Source organism: Myotis brandtii, unplaced genomic scaffold (assembly GCF_000412655.1).
Source record: "Myotis brandtii unplaced genomic scaffold, ASM41265v1 scaffold470, whole genome shotgun sequence".
Classification (NCBI taxonomy): Eukaryota; Metazoa; Chordata; class Mammalia; order Chiroptera; family Vespertilionidae; genus Myotis; species Myotis brandtii.
In genome coordinates this window covers 261,151-282,717 of record NW_005367953.1, presented here as the reverse complement: position 1 = coordinate 282,717, position 21,567 = coordinate 261,151, and the positions used below count along the sequence as shown (strand labels likewise).

General features: G+C 44.5%; 2 protein-coding genes across 2 annotated transcripts in view; one reads left to right on the top strand and one right to left on the bottom strand.

The window, feature by feature from the left end:
• Positions 1-1,796, bottom strand: part of PDAP1 (PDGFA associated protein 1) — a gene marked incomplete at its 5' end in the record, with an annotated part of 8,507 nt that extends 6,711 nt beyond the window's left edge. The window contains 2 exons of the mRNA XM_014547291.1: positions 400-510; positions 1,686-1,796. Coding sequence (XP_014402777.1) covers positions 400-510; positions 1,686-1,796 — 222 coding nt within the window. The remainder of the gene's footprint in view (positions 1-399; positions 511-1,685) is intronic.
• Positions 1,797-9,566: 7,770 nt separating this feature from the next.
• Positions 9,567-21,567, top strand: part of BUD31 (BUD31 homolog) — a 12,681-nt gene continuing 680 nt past the window's right edge. Inside the window, exons 1-4 of the mRNA XM_005875828.2 lie at positions 9,567-10,036; positions 12,009-12,130; positions 19,950-20,072; positions 20,245-20,411. Coding sequence (XP_005875890.1) covers positions 12,037-12,130; positions 19,950-20,072; positions 20,245-20,411 — 384 coding nt within the window. The 5' untranslated portion in view covers positions 9,567-10,036; positions 12,009-12,036. The remainder of the gene's footprint in view (positions 10,037-12,008; positions 12,131-19,949; positions 20,073-20,244; positions 20,412-21,567) is intronic.

The window sequence follows — 21,567 nt, the reverse complement described above, 5'->3', positions numbered from 1 at the left end:
TTGGCTTCCTCCGTCACTGAAGCAAGCAAGCCTCCCTGTTCGCGTCAGCTGCCTGGCTGCCGGCCGCCATCTTGGTTGGCAGTTAATTTGCATATCTCCCTGATTAGCCAATGGGAAGGGTAGCAGCTGTACAGCTAATTACCATGTTTCTCTTTTATTAGATAGGATGTTACGACGGCTATGATGTCACCAGATGACAGGAAATTTTCAGCTCCATTATAATCTTATGGGACCACCATCATATATGTGGTCCATCTTTGACAAAAACATCGTTATGTAAACCCTTACGAGCAAGGACTCTGTCTGCATCTACCATTGGGACTGGTGATCAACAGGCACTTGATAAATGTTTGTTGAATGAACTGCGTTCAGGTCTCAGGTCCCCACCAAGCTCAGTACCTGGTAATCATCTTCTTCATCCTCACTCTCATCTGAGTCTAGTGATTTCTTCTCCTTTTTGGGATCACCTGCAGCCCCATCTCCATCTTCTTCTCCTTGTTCCTCTTCTTCCTATTTCAGAAATGGACAACCTACAGAATTAAAAATGCAAAACAAAACCCCAAGACTATGACACCCCCCTTCCTCCCCTCCCCCCCAACTACATCTAGACTGTGGACCTTGAGAAGGCCGAGATCAAGGGTGACAAGGCTCCTATTCCAAGATCCTGGTACCTCCAGGGGACCTGGGTCAGAAGCAGCCTATCCACTAGACTCTGCAGCCTGGAAGTCATTCCCACAGTCCAGCAAGCCCCTCACAGCCATAAAGGCCCTGTTCCCCTTCTCCCAGGCTAGGTACCTCATCTCCCAAAGTCAGAAGGACTCAGCTGTGGTGCTAGTACTGTTCAGCTCCCCTTCTGCTTCCCCAGCTGCCATGTGCAGGTGTCAAATCATACTTACTTTTTTTGGGCATGTCCTCCCCTACTACACCAGCTTCCCAAGACAATGCCCTGGTACACCACTTCCCTCCACTTTTCTTGCCTCCCCACCAAAGAGATCCCTTACAAAACCTGTACATATTCTCCAAGGTCCTGCTCAGCTGCCAGCCCCTTCACAAGGCAGGCCCTCCTTCCCTGTACCCAGGCCCCTCTACCCTAACCTGACTGTGCTTCCTTCAGATGAGGATCTAATGGTGTGGTAGGGGACATGAACAACAACGACAGAAACATTTTTTGTTTCCTCTAAGTTGTCTGGAAAAAGCAAAGTAGAGATAACTACTAAGCTTGCACTGGAGAGGGAAGGGTGGGTAGCACCAGTGAGAGTCACAGAAGAGGTAACAGTGAGCAAGATCTCGGGAACAAATGTTACTTTGCCTGGTAGGGGTGTGGGAAGGCAGGGCATCATATACTGGGTTTGGCAAGCAGTCCTGCATGGCTGGAACAGACAAGGGGTGGTGCTGGGAGCTCAACCTAGAGCCTGGCAAAGGGAGAACCCTTGGAAGGTGGGAACACAGGAACAAGAACAGAGACTCCCTAAGGCAACTGTTGCTGACTGAACAAAGTTCTAATTGATCCAATCAGAGGATGGCCAGCATTGGTTGTTCTGAGACTCATGCCTGCTCCTTGCTGTTCCCCCAGATTCCAGGTGTAGGCTTCTTCCTGAGAATGGGTGGTCCTTGCCAGGACTATCTGGGTGCCAGAGGCAGAGCACCACCCTGGGACACAATGCCATGGACAGGCATGTACTCACCCTGGCCTTCTGCTTTTCAGCTTGGAGCTGTGCGTCAATCTCTTCGGGGCTTGTGTATTGCCGTGCCCGGCCTTTGTGGCCTCCCTTTCTCCCTGCAAGAGGATTGGCAATTTAGGAAGAAGGAAGGGAAGCAGCTTCCTTGATTGCCGAGCCCCAGAGAGCTATGTCCTGCTTGAGGCACTCTCATCAGAGATTGCAGACCTCACCTGTCCCTCACCAAACACAACCCAAACCTATACTTCCCCCATCCTCATATATTCAAAGGGAAAAGAGGCAACATGTGACCACCTGATGCAGCACTAACTATGTGCTGGATGCAGGTTCCCACAAACAAGACCTGAGGGGAGGATATGGGGGAGAGCATACTGCATGTAGTGACTGGATAAATCACCTGGTCCCTTAGAATCCAAACATAGCAGATAGATGCAACTATGAGAACATGTAACACATCCTTGCTGTCACTACAGTCCTTTTTACTTAAAATGTTCTGTGACCTCCATGAACTCATTTGATCCTCAGAACAAACTTATGGTGCAGGAGCCACAACTGGTCCTGTTTTATAGACAAGGAGACTTAAGATCAAAACAGAATGGTGAAGAGCACATATGCTGCAATCCAACCCTGGGGTTCAAATCTCAGCTCTACCACTTACTACCTTTATAATTTGGGGCGGGTATTTAACTTCTAAGAATCTCAGCTTCTTCATCTGTGTCCCTACCTACCTCATAGGGTTGTCATGAAGATGGATTTAACATATGTAAAGCTGTTGGACAGTGCCTGGCATGGGATAAGCACTATAAAAATGTTTCTTGTGATTCTCACCTTTCTCTCTAACATATAGTATTGGGGGGAGGGACAAAGCCACATAGGTGATTTACTACAGATGCTAGGGAATGTAAGATACTTCATCTAAGTGGTATTATAGAAAGAGAAAACCTAAAACCTATTGGAGAAAACTTTCTTGTACTTGTAGTAAGAAACATAGTTAAAGTTGAAAATAAACCTGACTACCATCTAAGAGTTAAAATATGACTAGCGGGAGAACCAAGATGGCAGTGTAGGTAAACCCTGGTACTCACCGTGTCCCACAACTACATCAAAATTACAACTAAAATACAGAACAACCATCATTCAGAACCACCTGAAATCCAGCTGCATGGAAGTCCTACAACTAGAAAAGTAAAGAAGAAAGCGCACTGAGACTGGTAGAAGGAGTCAAGGCATGGAACAGGCTGGTCTGTCACCCACATGTGATATTTCTTTAATTGGGAGGGATATCTCCAAGGCCTCCCGTGAGAAGCAGGGGGTCCCAGCCCCACACCAGACCCCTAGCCCAGGGTTCCAGAGCTGGGAAAATAAGTCCCCATAACTTTAGGCTGTAAAAACTAGTGGGGGATTATCCCTGAGTGACATGGAGGCTGCTGGAGTCGAGTCCCAGGTGTTCCTCTTAAAGGGCCTGCACATAAACTTACGGGGTCCCAATTCCTCTGAGCTCCAGCGCTGGGCAGCGGCTTTGGGGGAATCCAGGGACATACAGGGAGAAACTGGTCTGGCATCAGGGCAGAAACTCGGGGGCAGCTTTCTCCCAGACAGGGGTGCTTGCCGGGGTCATTGTTCCTGTGCTGGAACCTCCCCCATCGCAGAGCTGACTGGCAGCCATATCTGAGTCTCCATCAGCCTGAAACACACTGTTTGCTCCACCCTGATGATTCCCTGAGACCCTGCCCCATCCAATTTGCAGCCCCCTCCCAAGCTGTTTGCAGTTGCTTTACCATATGAATGGCCTGTCTGGGCTCAGGCTTCAGACTTTGCTAAATTCTCTTAAACAAGCAGCAGCTGGGGGCAGCTTACCCCAAACCTATCAATAAAAGGCCCAAGACCCAGCACTAGCACCAGCCTGCCTTGCCTCACAGCTGGACCGCGCCTGAGCACTTCCTAGCCCAATACAAATAGCAGCCATTTGCAGATCTCACTGTAGCTCCTGTCGGGTGGCCCCAGCCAGTGGCTGACTTTGCACCTCCTGGGAAGCCCCAGAGCCAGTGACCCAGTGGACAGCTTCAGACCATACCAGGTTACAACGCTACACATCCAACAGTGACACACTCAAGGGGCAGACAAAGTGAGCATCAACACCCCACTGAAGGAAGTCCTGCTCCACAGAGGTGTCTCCTGCATAGCAGCTCTTCCACTGCAGACGCAGCTGGTCCTCACAGCTAATTGGCCTGGAGGCCAATTCCTCCCAGGCTCAACTACAACAAGACTGTGCACACAGACCACACAGGGCCACACCTAGAGTGCTCAGCTCAGATGACCGGGAAGGCTGAGACACTGGGCCCTACAGGACACCTATTACACAAGGCCACTCTACCAATTCCAGGAAACAACAGCTCTACCTAATACACAGAAACAAACACAGGGAAGAAGCCAAAATGGGGAGACAAAGAAACATGTTATAAATGAAAGAAATGGAAGCAAGCAAACTACTGGATACAAAGTTCAAAGCAATGGTTATAAGATTACTCAAGGATCTTAATGAGAGCTTTAAGAGACTTAATGAGAGCTTCAAGGAACTTAGTGAGACTTTGAAAGATCTCAGGGAGACTGTCAAAGACATAAAAAAAGACCAGTCAGAAATTAAGCATACACTAACTGAAATAAAGAATAATTTACAGGGATTCAACAGGAAAGTAGAGGATTCTGAGAATTCAATCAAGGATTTGGAATATGAGGAAGCAAAAAACACCCAATCAGAAGAGCAAAAAGAAAAAAAAATATCCAAAAATATGAAGATAGTGTAAGAAGCCTCTGGGACAACTTCAACCATACCAACATTCGCATTATGGGGGTTCCAGAAAAAGAAAAAGCGCAAGACATTGAAAACCTATTTGAAGAAATAATGACAGAAAACTTCCCTTACCTGGTGAAAGAAATAGTATACCCCATAAAGATAATATTAAGAAAGGGTATGCTATGAAATTAGTAACATGATTTAATAATATAGTAATTCATAGTCCTCTGTATCATCCTAACTTTAGCATTACAGCTGCTAATACTATAGAACATGAAATAGGGGCTTCAACATGTGCTTCAGGCAGTCAGAGATGGAGATCATATAAAGGTATCTTTACTATAAAAGCTATCATGTACGCTAGTCACAATAATGTATTACCTCAAGAAGATACTAATGGGCCCTAACCGGTTTGGCTCAGTGGATAGAGCGTTGGCCTGAATACTGAAGGGTCCCAGGTTTGATTCGGTCAAGGGTGTGTACCTTGGTTGCGGGCACATCCCCAGTAGGGGGTGTGCAGGAGGCAGCTGATTGATGTTTCTCTCTCGTTGATGTTTCTAACTCTCTATCCCTCTCCCTTCCTCTTTGTAAAAAAAAAAAAAAAAATCAATAAAATATATATTTAAAAAAGAAGATACTAATGGTTTAACTCAATATTGGGTCAACAGAAATTTTAGTGAGCCTACAGTATTTTGAATGTAAGTTAATGTGATTAGTAAAGGTAGTGACCCTACTGGAGTGTAAAATAAGAAATAAATTCATGCATTAAGTCACTCAGTCTGCCGCCCTCAGTGGGTAATAACAATAAGAATGGGGACTAGTGTGGCTTCAAATACGATGTAAAGTAAAATTCTGTAGCTGAAAATGTTATGATCAAGAACATTTGGAGAATATAATAGTATAATAATAATTTTTTCCCGTTTAAGTTTCTTTGGCCAGGTGAAATTGACTAGCAACAATCAAAGTGGTAATAGTCAGGTGGATAGTCTAAGTAGTAGGGTAGATAGAGAATTGGAAAAGAATACTATTGATAGGTTTAGGCTGTTATCATTAGGCTGGTTTATTAGGGGTAGACATGTTAGGCTAATTATTAGCCTACTAGAGGCCCGGTGCACGAATTTGTACATGGGTGGGGTCCCTCACCCAGTCTGGATCGGGGCCAGCTGGCGTGGGGGAGGGACCATGGGAGGTTGGCTGTGGGAGCACACTGGCCACCAGGGGGAAGCGCCTGCGTTGAGCGTCTGCCCCCTGGTGGTCAGTGCACGTCATAGCGACCAGCCGGCCAGTAGTAACAGTCGCTTAGGCTTTTATATATATAGATATACTATAGAATTAATTTTTGAAAATCACGTGTACACTTATAAGTCCAGGAAGCACAGAGAGTCCCAAACAAGAGGAACCCAAAGAGGACCACACAAAGACACATCATAATTAAAATGCCAAGCCCTAGCCCGGGTTAATTGGTTTCAGAGAGGAGGAGGCAGCATGCGGCCAAGAGCATAGAGGAGACAAAACCGCGTCTGGAGCCCGGCAGGGTTGGGCCCAGGCTCTGAGGTGCCCTGGCTGTGGGGAGTGCTGTGCGGACCTGCGTCGTCCCGCCACCACCATCACTGCTTTGCAACAGGTCCGCCGCCTCTGGGGCAGCCTTGCTCCATGCTCCCCTCCCCTGCCCCCATAAAAGGAAGAAAAAAATGCCAAGCCCTAGCCAGTTTGGCTCAGTGAATAGAGCATCAGCCTGTGGACTGAAGGGTCCCGGGTTCCATTCAAGTCAAGGGCACATATCTTGGTTGCAGGCTCCTCCCTGGTCTGGGCCCTAGTCAGGGCTTGCGCAGGAGGTAACCAATCTAAGTGTTTCTCTGACATTGATATTTCTCTCTCTCTCCCCCTCTCTCTTCCACTCTCTAAAAATCAATGGAAAAATATCCTTGGGTGAGGATTAACAAAACAAACAAAAAAATTAAATACCCATTCCTTTAAAAAAATAATAACTGAAATGCCAAGAGCTAAAGACAAAGAGAGAATCTTAAAAGCAGCAAGAGAAAAGCAGTCAGTTACCTACAAGGGAGTACTCATACGCCTGTCAGCTGATTTATCAACAGAAACTTTGCAGGCCAAAGGGAGTGGCAAGAAATATTCAAAGTGATAAATAGCAAGGAACTATAACCAAGATTACTCTACCCAGCAAAGCTATCATTTAGAATTGAAGGTCAGATAAACAGCTTCACAGACAAGAAAAGGCAAAAGGAGATCATCACCAAACCAGTACTACATGAAATGTTGAAGGGTATTCATTTTTTGTTTGTTTTTTAATATATATTTATTGATTTCAGAGAGAGGAAGGGAGAGGGAGAGAAAGATAGAAACATCAATGATGAAAATCACTGATTGGCTGCCTCCTGCATGCCCCACACTGGGGATCGAGCCGGCAACCCGGGCATGTGCCCTGATGGGGAATCAAACTGTGACCTCCTGATTCATAGGCTGATGCTCAACCATTGAGCCACGCCAGCCAGGCTGAAGGGTATTCTTTAAAAAGAGGAAGAAGATGCCCTAGCTAGTTTGGCTCAGTGGATAGAGCATCAGCCTGCGGACTGAAGGGTCCCAGGTTCGATTCTGGTCAAGGGCACATGCCTGGGCTGTGGGCTTGATCTTCACTAGGGGGTGTGCAGGAGGCAGCCAATCAATGATTATCCTTCATCACTGATATTTCTATCTCTCCCTCTCCCTCTCCCTTCCTCTCTGAAATCAATAAAAATATATGAGAGGAAAAAGAAAAAACTATTTAAAAATATGAAAAATAAAATGGCAATACACATATATCTATCAACAATTGAATCTTAAAATAAAATAAACAAGAAATCTAATGAACAAAGTAAACTGATGAATAAAATAGAATCAGAGGCATAGAAACATGGAACAGACTGATGAATCTCAGAAGGAAGGGGGGTGGGAAGAGATTAACCAAAAATCTTACATGCATATATGCATTACCTATGGACACAAAATAGGGTGGTAAAGGCCTGGGGTGGGATAGGAGCTGGGTGGAGGGGAGCCAAGGGGGGAAAAAGAGGGACATCTATAATACTCTCAACAATAAAAATTTGAAATTTAAAAAATATGTATGATTAGCAATTAAAGTTCATCTAAGAGTATCAGTTTTATAGACTGACCCCTGCTTAAAGCCATCAGCCAGTTTTATAGCCCTTCTACTGGTCCCAGAGGATACTGGGTTAGCTGTGGCTTTGACCCATCCCCACCTTTCCTGAAAGCTGTGGTCCACCTGATTTCCAGTGAGTCTCTCACTGATAGCAGAGAATCTGTGTTAGACAGTCAGAGCTGCTCTGGACTCCAGAGACAGCAACACAGATACTGGCCTCCCTGATTTCCTGGACAGCAGCTGCATAGCCATAATTGGGCTGCTACAAAGGACACCACCCATTTTTAATGACTACCTGGGTTCCCAGGAGTGTCTCAGTCTATGCTCATGAAAGTCCTATTGTGAAAGACCAAGCTTGCCATTATAAGAAACCAACACCCTTTCTTGCCCTCTGAATATTCCAGGCACTAGTAACAACTCAAAATTGGCTACTACAGGCTTCCATCCTGCGCACTTGGCTATGGGATGCTGACCTTAGTTTGGTCTACAATAACTTGTATCAGCTCTTCATGCCTTTAAAAATGCTTCAGTTTTTAAACGGAAACAAATATTGGTTCTTTGTTCATGAGGAATTTGATACTTTAATATTTTCATGTTTTGCTTTGCTTTTGAAGCAAATTAATGTAAAGCAATAAATGTAAATCTTTATACATAAAGTTTTTCACAAGTCAAAAGGCCATGTCATTTAACCAAGAATTCATATTTAGGACTTTCTAATTGTACCCTCCAACCTTGCCTCAAAGTATCTATTAAGTAGAACTCCTAGAGCCAGAATTGTGGAGTCAGAAGGGCTCACTTAGCATCCTCCTTGTGCATAACAGGAAACTAAGGAACAGAGAGGAGACGTGGCTTTCCCTACCGCAGACTAAACCAGCAGATACCTAGGCTTAAATGGATTAAACTCTGTAAAGTCCAATTATTTCTGGAAGTAGAGTCAAGAAGTTATTTAGGTTTGAAAAAGTTCCAAGTAGATTTTCCTGTGGAATGATACATCTTAACATGACACATGAGCTGCCAACATTAACTGAATATCTGTTCTGTGCCAGGAGCTAGCCAGGCACTTCAAGTACTCTTATCATTTTATTACCCCTAATCCCAACTCTCCAACTTAAGGGTTATCAGCCAGGTGTTCCAGATGAGAACAGTCTGGAAGATGGTAAATATCCGGTCCAGAGCCACTGGATGGGCTTCAAATCGAGAACTATTGACTCTTAGGAAAAAAAGGATGGAGGAGGATGAACAATGTACTGGGAAGCCACGGGTTCTTTACCTTCTTGGCCAAGGAACCGACAAAGTTTACAAATAACAAGAGTTAAAGCTCACTAGGCACCTATGCGCACGCCACGGGATTACCTAGTTTAAGCCTCGCATCAATACTATGAGGTAGGCACAATTATAACCCTTACTTGCAAATGAGGAAACCAAGACACAGGGAGGTTAATTTAAGCGACTGGCTCAAAGATACACCTCAAGCCGCTGCTGAAGAGGGCAGTCAAAGCGGAGTCTGCCAGGCTCAAGAGCATCACCTTATGTCTCACTGGGCAGGCCTCTCTCGCCCAGAGCCCGGGAGGGCCCACGTTTTACACACGAGGCAAGCGGGCGCTGCACAGGCGCTGGACACGGTGACTCAGTGTCTGGCGAGCCTAGAATAGAGAAAGCTCCAGCCCTCCCCCCCCCCGCCGCTCCCGCCCCCGGGGGGAAGCGCGCCCCAGGTCTGGCCTTCTGCGTCGGTGAAGACCCAGAGCCTCCGAGTCTCCGCAGACCGCCCCCCGAGGGACTGGTATGAGGCCACTATGGTCCTCAGTCTCCCCATCCGGACAATTCTGCGTCGAGGCCTAGGCCTGGCCCTCAGCCGGCACGGACATCCTCCCTCTGCGCCGCTCTCTGAGACGCCCGGGGGCTGGGACAGCGGGAGCCAGACTGGGATCGTTGACACCGGAACCGGAAATGCCTCGGGCTCGACTTCTTCCGCCCAGCACTGTCCCCTCCGCGCGCTGCCGCCGCCGCCGTCTCCAAGAGAACTGGGCATCTCAGGGAATCAGCTGCGGGGAGCTGGACTGTCCCGCGCGCCGCCTGAGTTCAGGCTCGTCCGCGTGCTGCCGGGCAACAGCGCCCCCACGCTCCCCGCTTGGAGAGACGCGTGAGTCGGCTGGCCTCGGAAAGTGAGAGCAAAAAAGCAGCGGCAGGTCTGGTTTTTCTTTACAGGCAGAGCTTTGGGCACCTAAGATGACGCAATATTTGCGCGAGGTGGGGCGGGGCTCCGCGAGGACCTCATCCTGAAGTGATAATCTGGGAAGCGGAAGTGGACGGGACAGAAGCGACACTACTACGCCGCAGGCTGCTGTTACATCCCTCTGTCTTTTGCATCTCTGGGAGCCTGAGCTCGGCTATCTGACAGCACTAGAGGTGGGTGTTTTTCTCTGTTTCTCGAGCATCTTGGTAAAGATGGGCCAGGGACTGGAGGTCTGCCCTAGCCTAGAGGGCGTTCCGAGCGGCTCGACTGGGACGGGTTCGGGCCCCTGGAGATGGGAGTGAGTTACGGAGAGGAGGTGGCGCCTCGCTCGCTCTGCAGAGGGGATGGGAGATTTAGGGGTTCTCTGTTTCCACCCCCGCCTCACACACACACACACTGTTTTCTCTGCCAAGAACGTGTTTTGTTTTTTGGTGGTGGTGTTGTTTTTTGTAAAAAAAAAAAAAAAATCTGCTTGTTCTTGTAAGTCCGGTTCAGATGCTGTCTTCTCTATGAACCTTCCCTTTCTTCCGAAAGTCTTTCCACTCGCTGCCTCTGCCGAGCGCTACTACTTCTCTTAGACCTCCCGACACCTCTTCTTGATTTAGTTTACCTCCTACCTGTCACCTCCTCTTGACTCCCAGGCTGGGCCAGGGCCCTCGAATTTCCTTGGGTGGCTGCGGAGTGGTTGTTCCCGTGTCTTTGTCCTCCCAGCCGTTGGGCTCTGGGGCAGGAACCAGATTCCACCCTCTTTAGTTTCAGCGGAGGGGAAACAAATGCAAAGATCATGGATTTGGGAGTCAGGAGCTTCCAATCAGAGTCATACGCTGCCAGTTCCAAGCTGTGCGACCTTGACTTTAGTAAACCTTCTGGAGTTTAATTCCTGTATGCTTGTTGGGCTGTCAGGGACCGGACGGAAGGGAGGGGCTGAATGAATTTGGGAGAGGGGAATCTGCTATGCTTATCCATCTAGAACAGTGGTTCTCAACCTTCCTAATGCGGCGACCCTTTAATACAGTTCCTCATGTTGTGGTGACCCCCAACCATAAAATTATTTTCGTTGCTACTTCATAACTGTAATTTTGCTACTGTTATGAATCGTAATGTAAATATCTGATATGCAGGATGTATTTTCATTGTTACAAATTGAACATAATTAAAGCATAGTGATTAATCACAAAAACAATATGTAATTATATATGTGTTTTCCGATGGTCTTAGGCGACCCCTGTGAAAGGGTCGTTCGACCCCCAAAGGGGTCGCGACCCACAGGTTGAGAACCGCTGATCTAGGATATGCTATGAGGTTTGAAAATATTTCTTTACTGTTTACATTTGGGCTGGACTATTATATGGGCTTCTCATGATTTGCCTCTATGTAGTATGTTTGTTGAGTTTCAAAAGAGATGTTGACAAACCAGCTAACCCACTGCCCTCATTTTACAGATGAGACTGAGTACCAGAGTGGGAATGTGACCTTCCCAAAGTCACAGAGTAATTGATAGAGCTAGAAAAGAACCTGAGCCTGTAACTGAAGAGAATCTTTCAGTTACCCTCTTTGGAGGTAGCCTTGACGTATTTTTAGAGAGAGGGAGAGAGAGGGAGAGACATAGATGTGAGAAACTTATATTGGTCGGTTGCCTCCTGTATGTGCGTAGGTATGTGCCCTGGCCTGGAATCAAACCTGAGACCTTCCAGTATGCAGGATGTGGCTCCAGCCAGCTGAACCACAGAGGCCAGGGCTCTTTTTCCTTTTTAAATATTCGTCCTCTCAGCTCCCTCAATCAGTTACCACACTTTCTGTAATTGCCTTTTTACTTTCTATCTCCCTGCTAGAATGTCACCTTCTCAGGGATAGAGATTTTAATGTCTTATTCTTTGTTCTATGTTCCCAATATCCAGTACAGGGCCAGGCTAATAGTTAATGTCAGTTAATGATAACAGAAAAAAAACAAAACACATTAAAAGCCAGGCATGTTACATACAGTTATAATTAAGTCTTCACGATGACCCCATAACGTAGATTCTATTATCTCCATTTTACAGATTAGGTAACAGAGTTAGTGAAGTGAATGTACACCGTGGAGGCTGGTGAAGACCTTTGGTGATCTGAGGATCAGCGACTAATTCATTTAATTTTCCCTTCTAGGTCTTTGCAAATTATCTTGTGGGGGAAAATGCCTAAAGTCAAAAGAAGCCGGAAAGCTCCCCCAGATGGCTGGGAATTGATTGAACCAACACTGGATGAATTAGATCAAAAGATGAGAGAAGGTGAGTCGGGGAGTTCCTGTCTGGGTGGGCTGCATCCAAGAGACAGGCTTAGACGTCTCTATGGGCCAGGCATAAATGCAAAGAGAGGGCACTACTGTGGCCTCCAGACACTGATATGTTTTGTTTGCTTACTCAGTCATAAGAATGCAATAAGTGTCAGAAAGTAAGATAACACTAATGAAAGGGGCCTCAAAAACATTTTTGGGCCAGTTTTATTATAAAAGTTTTAGGGGATATAGATCAAATAGTTTATCTATAATTACTTACTATTTTGGTTGGATATATATTGAAAATGATACAAAATATATTTACTTGGAAAATCCTATTTTCACTTTTTTTCTGAAACATTTTTATTCAGATTTTTCTTATAGGTTTCTGACACTATTTTCCTCAACTTTGTTTCTGCGTCATCAACCAGTTTTCCAGAATGCACCATCTTCACTTCCCTCTAAAATGCTGTATGATTCTGTATTTTGTGAATCAGTGTAGTGTGCTGTTTTGGAAATTTTATCTTAAGTCACAAGCATCTGTTGGCTTTATATGATCACAGCCATATAATTTACAACTTAATAAATTGCTTTTTAAAGTGATCTTTTTTTTTAAGCTTGAGGTAACTAATCTAACCTTTGTTATTATGAGGTCATACCTTCAGCAATAATTGCTAAATCAGTGTTAAATTACTTTGCCTCTTTTTTTCAAAACCTCTATTAAATACCCAGAACTTAAAGTAATCAAGATCATTTTGGGCTGAGCAATTTCTTCCCCAAACAGATCTTTATTCACAATAAAGGAACTTGGAGAATTCTATAAGATATAAAATTTAACGAGTCCTTGAAAAAAATCTTCCATTTTTAAGGGATAACTTTTGGGGGGAGAGTATTTAGAAGTATATGATTTTCTTTACCTCCAAAAGAAGTATTCTTTGTCCCATTTTATTTAACCATGTTGCCCTTCAGCATTTCTTTGCTTTCCCATTTTACTCTTACTTCCACTATAAAGAAAGCAGAGTGGATGCCAGGTGGTACCAGACTTGGCTTCAGTGTTGGGCACCATAGGGAGGGAGCTCTGGGGATGTGGCAGACTGGGGAAGGGGCAGAGGCTGCTACTTACCTCGAGCCCATTTTACCATATCGAATGCAGGCTGAGCATTTCCAAATGTGTTAAATATTTTTTCCCCTCAAGAGAAGCCAGAAATCCAGCTATTTTATTTGAACTCTCCTAATTTAAAATTCAAACTTAAAGAAGTATTTTTGGGAGGAGCCAAACAAAGCCTGCCAGCTTCCATTTTGTAGCCTCCAGTGCAAGTTTTGCCTGTGGAATCTGTGGCAGTGTTTCTAGGCCACATGTGGCCTTTGGCAAAGAGGCACAAAGCCAGTGGCATTACCAGCCCTGTTCTCTTGATCTGAGGGCCATTAACAGAACCACTCACACTTATTGGAGCAGTTAGCACTGTTACTTAGGAAGGAAAGTTTCTGTTTTCTCTTTGTTTGTCCCCAGTATTTCCTAGCTCAGTACAACTTCTCAGCTCTTCATATGTCTCTTAGCTCATTACTCAAGTTTGTGTGTAGCCACTGTTGCCCTGTAAGTCCCCCACAAAAAAGGGACTAAGGGGCAGAGATGATGGAAATTATGTGTGGCAGAGGGTTTTATGGGGATTTGACAAAGACATTTTCTCTATGAACTGTAACTGAGACTTGTAAATAACTTTGTTTTTATAAGGACTTTAAACTAGTTGCAAATCGAGCATAACACTTGCATACTAAACATTTAATTAGACTTTTAAATAATAGTACTGTAAAAGAAGTGTTGCCAGGTTTTGAAGTTAGTGGGCAGTTTTTGACATTAGCAAAGACGTAAAAATGTAAGTCTAGACTATGGCATGATGTCCCCTACCTCTGGCTTCTCATGTTCTCATAGTGACGAGACTCCACGTCACCCACTGAAAGCTGCCTTCCCCTTTGTGTGTGAACCTGTACAAAACAATATCCAAGAATGATCACATCTTGCCCTGGCCAGTGGCTCAGTCCACTGGAGCGTTGTCCAGTACACCAAAAGGTTGTGGGTTTGATTCCCAGTCTGGGCACACACATAGGTTACAGGTTCATGATCACTGGTCGGGGTTTATATGGGAGGCAACTGATCAATGTTTCTTTCTCCTTTCTCTGTATTTAAAAAAAAAAATTAAAAAAAGGAAAAAAAAGAATATTCACATGATCTTGTGAAAATGGGTCCAAAAAGGGATTTTTAAAATGCAGGTGATGCTATGATCAAAAGATTGAGAGAAGATTCAAAAGCATAGGAAGGTTCCACTTCCAGGATGGTGTCATGCTCCCACCTTTCCCCAATGTTCTCATCCAGCCAACTCTACCCAGGTGACCAAATGTCTTCTCCAGCCTTGATTCCACACTAGACTATACCAACTACCTATTGGATGGGCCCCATTTAGATACTTTAAAACATCTCAAACTTTACAGGTCCAGAACTAAATCCTCATTAACCCACCTCAAAGCTGCTTCCCTTCTCTGGCCACACACTATGGAGCTTTCCTTGATTCCCCTCTTATTCCTATCCAAGCATCGAAGACATCCGATTCCTACAAAGGGTGGCAGAACAGAGGGGGAAAACTGTTACAGATAAACAATACTTGAGATAGATCAACCAAATACAACATCTGGATGTTGTTTAGATCTTAATTCAGACACATAGTTGTCAACAGATATTTTTGAGGCAATCAATGAAAATTGAACATGGACTTAATATGGGATGCTAAACAGGAATAATGGTTGATTTTGTTGGGATATTGGCATTACAGATATTTTTTAAAAGTCTAGTATGTAGAGATACATATTTTTTAAACTTTTAAAAATATATTTCTTATTGATTTTAGAGAAAGAGGAAGTGGGAGGGATAGAGAGATAGAAACATCAATGATGAGAGAATCATTGACCGGCTGCCTCCTGCATATGCCCTCCTGGGGATTGAGCCCGCAACCTGTACATGTGACCTGACCTAGAATTGAACCAGTGAACATTTGGTTCATAGGTCGACGTTCAACTGCTGAGCTACACCTGCCGGGCAAGATACATATTTTTTAATGTGATGTTTGAGGTTAATTTTAAAATACTCCTCTCTCCCAACTCGCAAATGTGGAGAAAACCAGGTAACATTTCATTAAACTAGCTACCTTTTAGTTATTAAAGCTTGGTGATAGGTACTTGGGAGTTCAATAAATTGTCTTCTTTTGTGTATGTTTAAAATTGTTCATAGTGAAATCTTAGAAAATTCATGTATCTAAAATCTGGCTCCTTTTATCCCATCTACCCCCACTACCTGATTCAAGCTACTCTCACTTCTTATCTGGCTTACTTCAGTCTCTCCCTGCAGTCTTCTGCACAGAGCAGCCAGGGTGAGAGTTTTAAGTCAGTCAGATTATATCACTGTCTGCTCAGGATCCTACAGTGGCTCACCTCCCTATCAGAGCAAAACCAAAGTCCTTCTGTGACCTCCCAGGTCAAACACACTGTCACCCTCAGCTCTTTCTTGAGCTCCATCACCTACTTCTTTCCCTCACTCGCCTGATCAACCCCCAACCTTTCTGCTGTTCCTTGATCCCCAGTATAGCCCTGCCTCAGGGCCTTTGCATTGCTGTTAGCTCTGCCTCTAGAGCATATTTGCCCCTCATTTTTCTTTCTTTTAAAATATATTTTATTGATTTTTTTACAGAGAGGAAGGGAGAGGGATAGAGAGTTAGAAACATCAATGAGAGAGAAACATTGATCAGCTGCCTCCTGCACACCCCCTACTGGGGATGTGCCCGCAACCAAGGTACATGCCCGTGACTGGAATTGAACCTGGGACCTTTCAGTCCGCAGGCTGACACTCTATCCACTGAGCCAAACCGGTTAGGGCTCTTTTCTTAATTTGGATATAATTGACATAAAACATTGTATTAGTTTTAGGTGTACAACATAATGATTTAATATATTTATACCTTATTGCAAAATGATTACCACAATAAGTTTAGTAAATAGCTATTACCTCACATAGTTACAGTTTTTTTTCTTGTAATAAGAACATTTGAGATCTACTCTCTCAGTAACTTTCAAATGTATAATACAGTATTGTTAACCATAGTCACGATGCTGCACATTACATCCTCAGGACTTATCCTATCTAATAAAGAGGGAATATGCTAATTGACCTTCACACTGTTGCAAAGATGGCAGCGCCCACAGCCAATAAGAAGGGGATATGCTAATTGACTGCCCTGCCCTCAAAGATGGTGGTGTCCACAGCCAATAAGGAGGGAATATGCTAATTGACTGCCTCGCCCTCAAAGATGGCAGTGCCCAGTCCCCTCAGCCCTGACAGGGCGGCAGGTGTGCAGCTGCCTCCGGAGTTCCCCAGTCCCCTCAGCCCTCCAGCCACCCAGGGCCGGCCCGAGGCGCAGACAAGCCTCAGATGGTGGCTGCCCAGCCGCTCAGGGCCGCCCGAGGCTCAGGTAACCAGGGCCGGCCAAGGCTTGCGCTGCCGACAGTGGCAGCAGCAGAGGTGTGATGGGGGCATCACCTTCCCCTGATCGCCGGGTCGCCTCCTGCCCCTGAGGGCTCCTGGACTGTGAGAGGGGTCAGGCCAGGCTGAGGGACCCCCCCCTCCAGTGCATGAATTTTCATGCACCGGGCCTTTAGTCTATAATAATAAAAGCATAATATGCTAATTAGACTGGACATCCTTCCGGATGTCCTTCTGGACGAAGCCGGGGCTGCAGCCATGGGATCTAGGCAGCCGCCGTGGCTGCGAGGGAGGGATCCCGGCAGCCACCGCAGCTGCTAAGTCCTACTCTTGCATGAATTTCATGCATCGGGCCTCTAGTTTATCTTATAACTGGAAGTTTGTACACTTTTACCATCTTCACCCATTTTGCCCACCTTCCAGTCCACCCACATCCCTTGTTGTTGGTGGGTTTTTTAAATACATTTTTATTGATTTCAGAGAGGAAGGGAGAAGGAGAGAGAGAAACATCAATGATGAGAATCATTGATCAGCTGCCCTCCTGCACACCCCCCTAATGGGGATCGACCATGACCTCCTGGTTCAAAGGTCAACACTCAACCACTGAGCCATGGCAGCCGGACCCCTGGTTTCTTAAGGTCTCTGCTTAGATATCTCCTTTGTGCTTTCTTTGATCATCTATATAAAATGGCAGTCCCTCCTTTCCCCACTTGCCCTCTGTTACAACTTAACTACTAGGTGTTGATCTGCTTTCCTTCCCTGGAACACAGCTCCAGGGCGTGGGCTTCTCTGTCTTCCTTACTGCTGTATCTTGGGCACCCAGAGCAGGGCTTTCTCCACATGAGGCACACAGTGTGCTTTTGCTGTGTCCTAGCACCTACATCTTGATTCAATCACAGAAACCATTTGTTGAGCTAAATTATAAATCTTAGGTTTTAAAAATGGCCTCAGCCCTAACTGGTTTGGCTCAGTGGATAGAGCGTTGGCCTGCGGATTGAAGGGTCCCAGGTTCGATTCCGGTCAAGGGCATGTACCTTGGTTTCGGGCACATCCCCAGTGGGGGGTGTGCAGGAGGCAGCTGATCGATGTTTCTCTCTCATTGATGTTTCTAACTCTCTATCCCTCTCCCTTCCTCTCTGTAAAAAATCAATAAAAAAAAATATTTTTTAAAAAATGACCTCAAAGTTGGAGAAATGGAGGTATGGTTTGTTGTTTTGTGTTTTGTTTTGTTTTTACCATACCTCACCTTTCTCCTCTGCTCTAAAAACCAAGAGGAGGTGGTAGATAAAGATCAACTTGTAACTAAGAGAATTGTCTGTGGCAGGTGCGAGCTGCTACCCGATCCTATATATATAGATGGAGCAGTTATTTCCTGCAGGCCTGCCATACTATGAACTTTCAAATTAGTCCAATTTTATTTTTCTTTTATCCCGAAAGGATTTTGGTTGGCAATGAAATTAGAGGTACTTTAAAGATGATTAGGATGCCAGTCTGTGGGCCCAGAATTATGTTGAGAAATTATTAGACTGTAGAAATAGGTTTGGAAGGATAAAGACCAGGGTGTTCACAGAGGTTTTGTTTGAATTGTTTTGTAATTTATGTAATTAAAAAGGCATTTTAAATTTGAAATAATTATGCCCACAATTATGCTCAGTGGTTGAGTGTCAACCTATGAACTAGAAGATGACGGTTCAATTCCTGGTCAGGGCACATGTCTGGGTTGCAGGCTCGATCCCCAGGAAGCAGCCAATCAATGATTCTCTCTCATCATTGGTGTTTCTCTCTCTCCCCCCCCCTTCCCTGAAATCAATAAAAATATTTTAAAAAATAATTGTTTAAATCATGTGGCTTATTCTTTTAGCTTTATTTTTTTTAAATAGCTGTATTAAGATATAAATCATATAATGTAAAATTTACCCTTTCAGAGTGTTCAAATAAAGGGTGTTTTTAGTATAGTCACAGAGTTGGGCAACCCATCACCACCATCAGTTTCACATTTCATCACTCCGAAATAATGCATACCCTTTAGTAGTCACCCTCTCTCTACCCAACCCCCCCCCCCCCAGGCCATTTCCCAGTTCTAGGCTATCAGTAATCCACTTGCTGTCTCTAAAGACATAGAATCATATGGTAGGTTGGCTTTGGGACTAGTTTCTTTCATTTAGTGTAATATTCGAAAGGTTCACCCAAAAAATTTAAAAAAATAAAGATTCATCTATGTTGTAGCATGTATCAGTACTTCATTCCTTTTTATGACTGAACTAGTGGCCCAGTGCACAGATTCTTGCACATTGAAAGGAAATTATTAGAAGAAATATTTTAATATCACTATTCGCCCTTTATAATAGAAGTGTCAGAGATGAAAGAAAATTAGTAAAATGTATATGAAAATAATATATAAATTGATTAATAAATAAACAATAACATGACATAATAACAAAGACATGATATAAAAACAAAAACATGATGTAAAAAACAAAAACTTGATATAAAAACAACATTGATAAAAACAATGACTGATAAATTGATTAAACTTATTCTGATATCTCCCTGTATACCACATTAAGAGTAAAAACACCTTCAGAGTGCTTGACTAATTTCCCTTGTGATGAAATATTTACAACTTCATCTTTATTATCACATGCTCTTTGAACTTGAGAAAAAGCAACATATAACTCACCATGTCCCAAAACGGGTTCAGGTAGGAATATTCCTACTCTGTCTAGATTGGGGCCAGCGAGAGCTTCATATATATCGCGCATGCGCGAGTCAACATTTATTTTTAAATTGCCAGTGCACGTCATATGTACCAGTCAGTCGGATGGTCATATGGTCGGTCACTTAGTCTCGTATATATTATATCCCATTGTATTGTTTACATTTTATCTGTTTGTTAGTTGATGGACACTGGAACTGTTTCTTTGTGGCTATTGTGAATAATGCTTCTGTGAACATTCACATACAAGTTTTTGTGTGCATGTGTTTCTGATTCTCTTGGGTATATACTCGGGAGTAGAATTACTAAATCATATGGTAACTGTTTATCTTCCTGAGGAACTGCCAGATTGTTTTCCACACAGACTACACTAGTTTACCTTCCTATCAGCTGCATGTGAGGATTCCGATTTCTCCACATCCTTACTACTTATCTTTTTTTAAATTGTGTCTCATTTTTTATTGTAACCACCCTAGTGGGTATAAAGTAGGATTTATTCTTTATTCCTCTTTATTTAAAAACACACATCACTATATCCTGTGCAGAGTAACCCTGCCTGCCAAAATAAATCAAACACCTTTTTCTCCCCAGCTGAAACAGAACCTCATGAGGGAAAGAGGAAAGTGGAATCTCTGTGGCCTATCTTCAGGATCCACCACCAGAAAACCCGCTATATTTTTGACCTCTTCTATAAGCGGAAAGCCATAAGCAGAGGTAATTGGCTAGATTCTCTCTTAGCCTTTCCAACTTGAGTAGCTTTGAGATTTATTTAAGTAATGGGGGGGGGGGCATGTTGGATATTCTATTCAGTGAATAGTGATGGGCCAGGGGTGGGGCAAGCTTTGTTTTACCATGATCTGATGCCCTTTTCCCATCTTTTTGACAGAACTATATGAATATTGTATTAAAGAAGGCTATGCAGACAAAAACCTGATTGCAAAATGGAAAAAGCAAGGTTATGAAAACTTATGCTGCCTGCGGTGCATTCAGACACGAGACACCAATTTTGGGACGAATTGCATTTGCCGGGTTCCCAAAAGCAAGCTGGAAGTGGTAATGTCTCTATCCCTATCATGACTGACTATTGGGTTTGATGTCACTTTCACTTCAGAATTCTGTCCTAGTTGACACTAAGAGAGTTTATACTTGTGGGGGCTGGAAATAATTTGGCTGCTGGATGTCCTGCTGGCCATTCCCTCCCACCCCCATCCCAGAAGTGAGTCCCTCTGTTCAGGAAGCCATGCTAGGCAGTTTGGCAGTAGTTGTATTTGCTTTGTCTGGGGGCCAGTCTCAACTCCATCTTTGAGCAAGTTATTGAATTCCATGCCTCACTTACAAAATGGGAGTAATAACATCTACCTCTAAGGTGGTTGGGAGGACTGAGTCAGGGAAGGGTGAGGCAGTCAATAGTACTCACTCTTCAGCTATGCTTTTTTCCAGGCCTCGGCACTTTAATTACACTATTTCTTCTGTCAGAACTTTTGAGTTACAAACCTCAGAAATGGTGCTGGGTATGCAGTAACTGAGCTGAGAGCACAAGCCCCTCTGAAATGGGGCTACAGGAGGCAGAGAAGTTACTGGGATGTTGGCCATTAGTGGCCTTTGAGTGCAGCCCCTTGGCTGACAGTTGTGGGTCCAGTTGGGAGCTGAAGCCAGATTTTTCACCTTCTGGTTTGGCCTTTCAGTCACCACAGGGACCCTTTACTCTGCAGACCAGTTAGTTTGTAGTTTCAGCTCTGGGCCAGGGCTTTAGTTCAGTAGGCAGCTGTCTCCCTGAATCATCTGGAAAGTTAAAGACACAGCATTCTGAGCAGTGGAAAGTGAACGAGGGCTGCCTCCCCAAGGGAAGGTTCTGGGTGTTAGTTTTCTGGGGGCAGAGTGGCAGGAGCTCCTCTGAGGCCACCAGGATTCCATGGCAGCGTCTGGTGGGAGGTACTCCCCCAGCCTTATGGCCAGAAGAGAGCCTGCTTTGGATTAGTTTGGTTTCACCATCAGATCTTATTTGCTTAGGTAAGGGTCTTACTCCAAAAAAGAGGAAAATAAATATAAACCACTGCTTTGAGGTCTTCTGTCTACTAGACAGGCCCCTGGCCTGGGAGAAAAGACTTCTGCTACTGTACAGATTCAAGTGCATACCATTCTCTCCCCATGGCCTACTGGAAGGTTCCCTAGCCCAGAGGATCTGAGACCCTGAACAGTAGGAATTCCC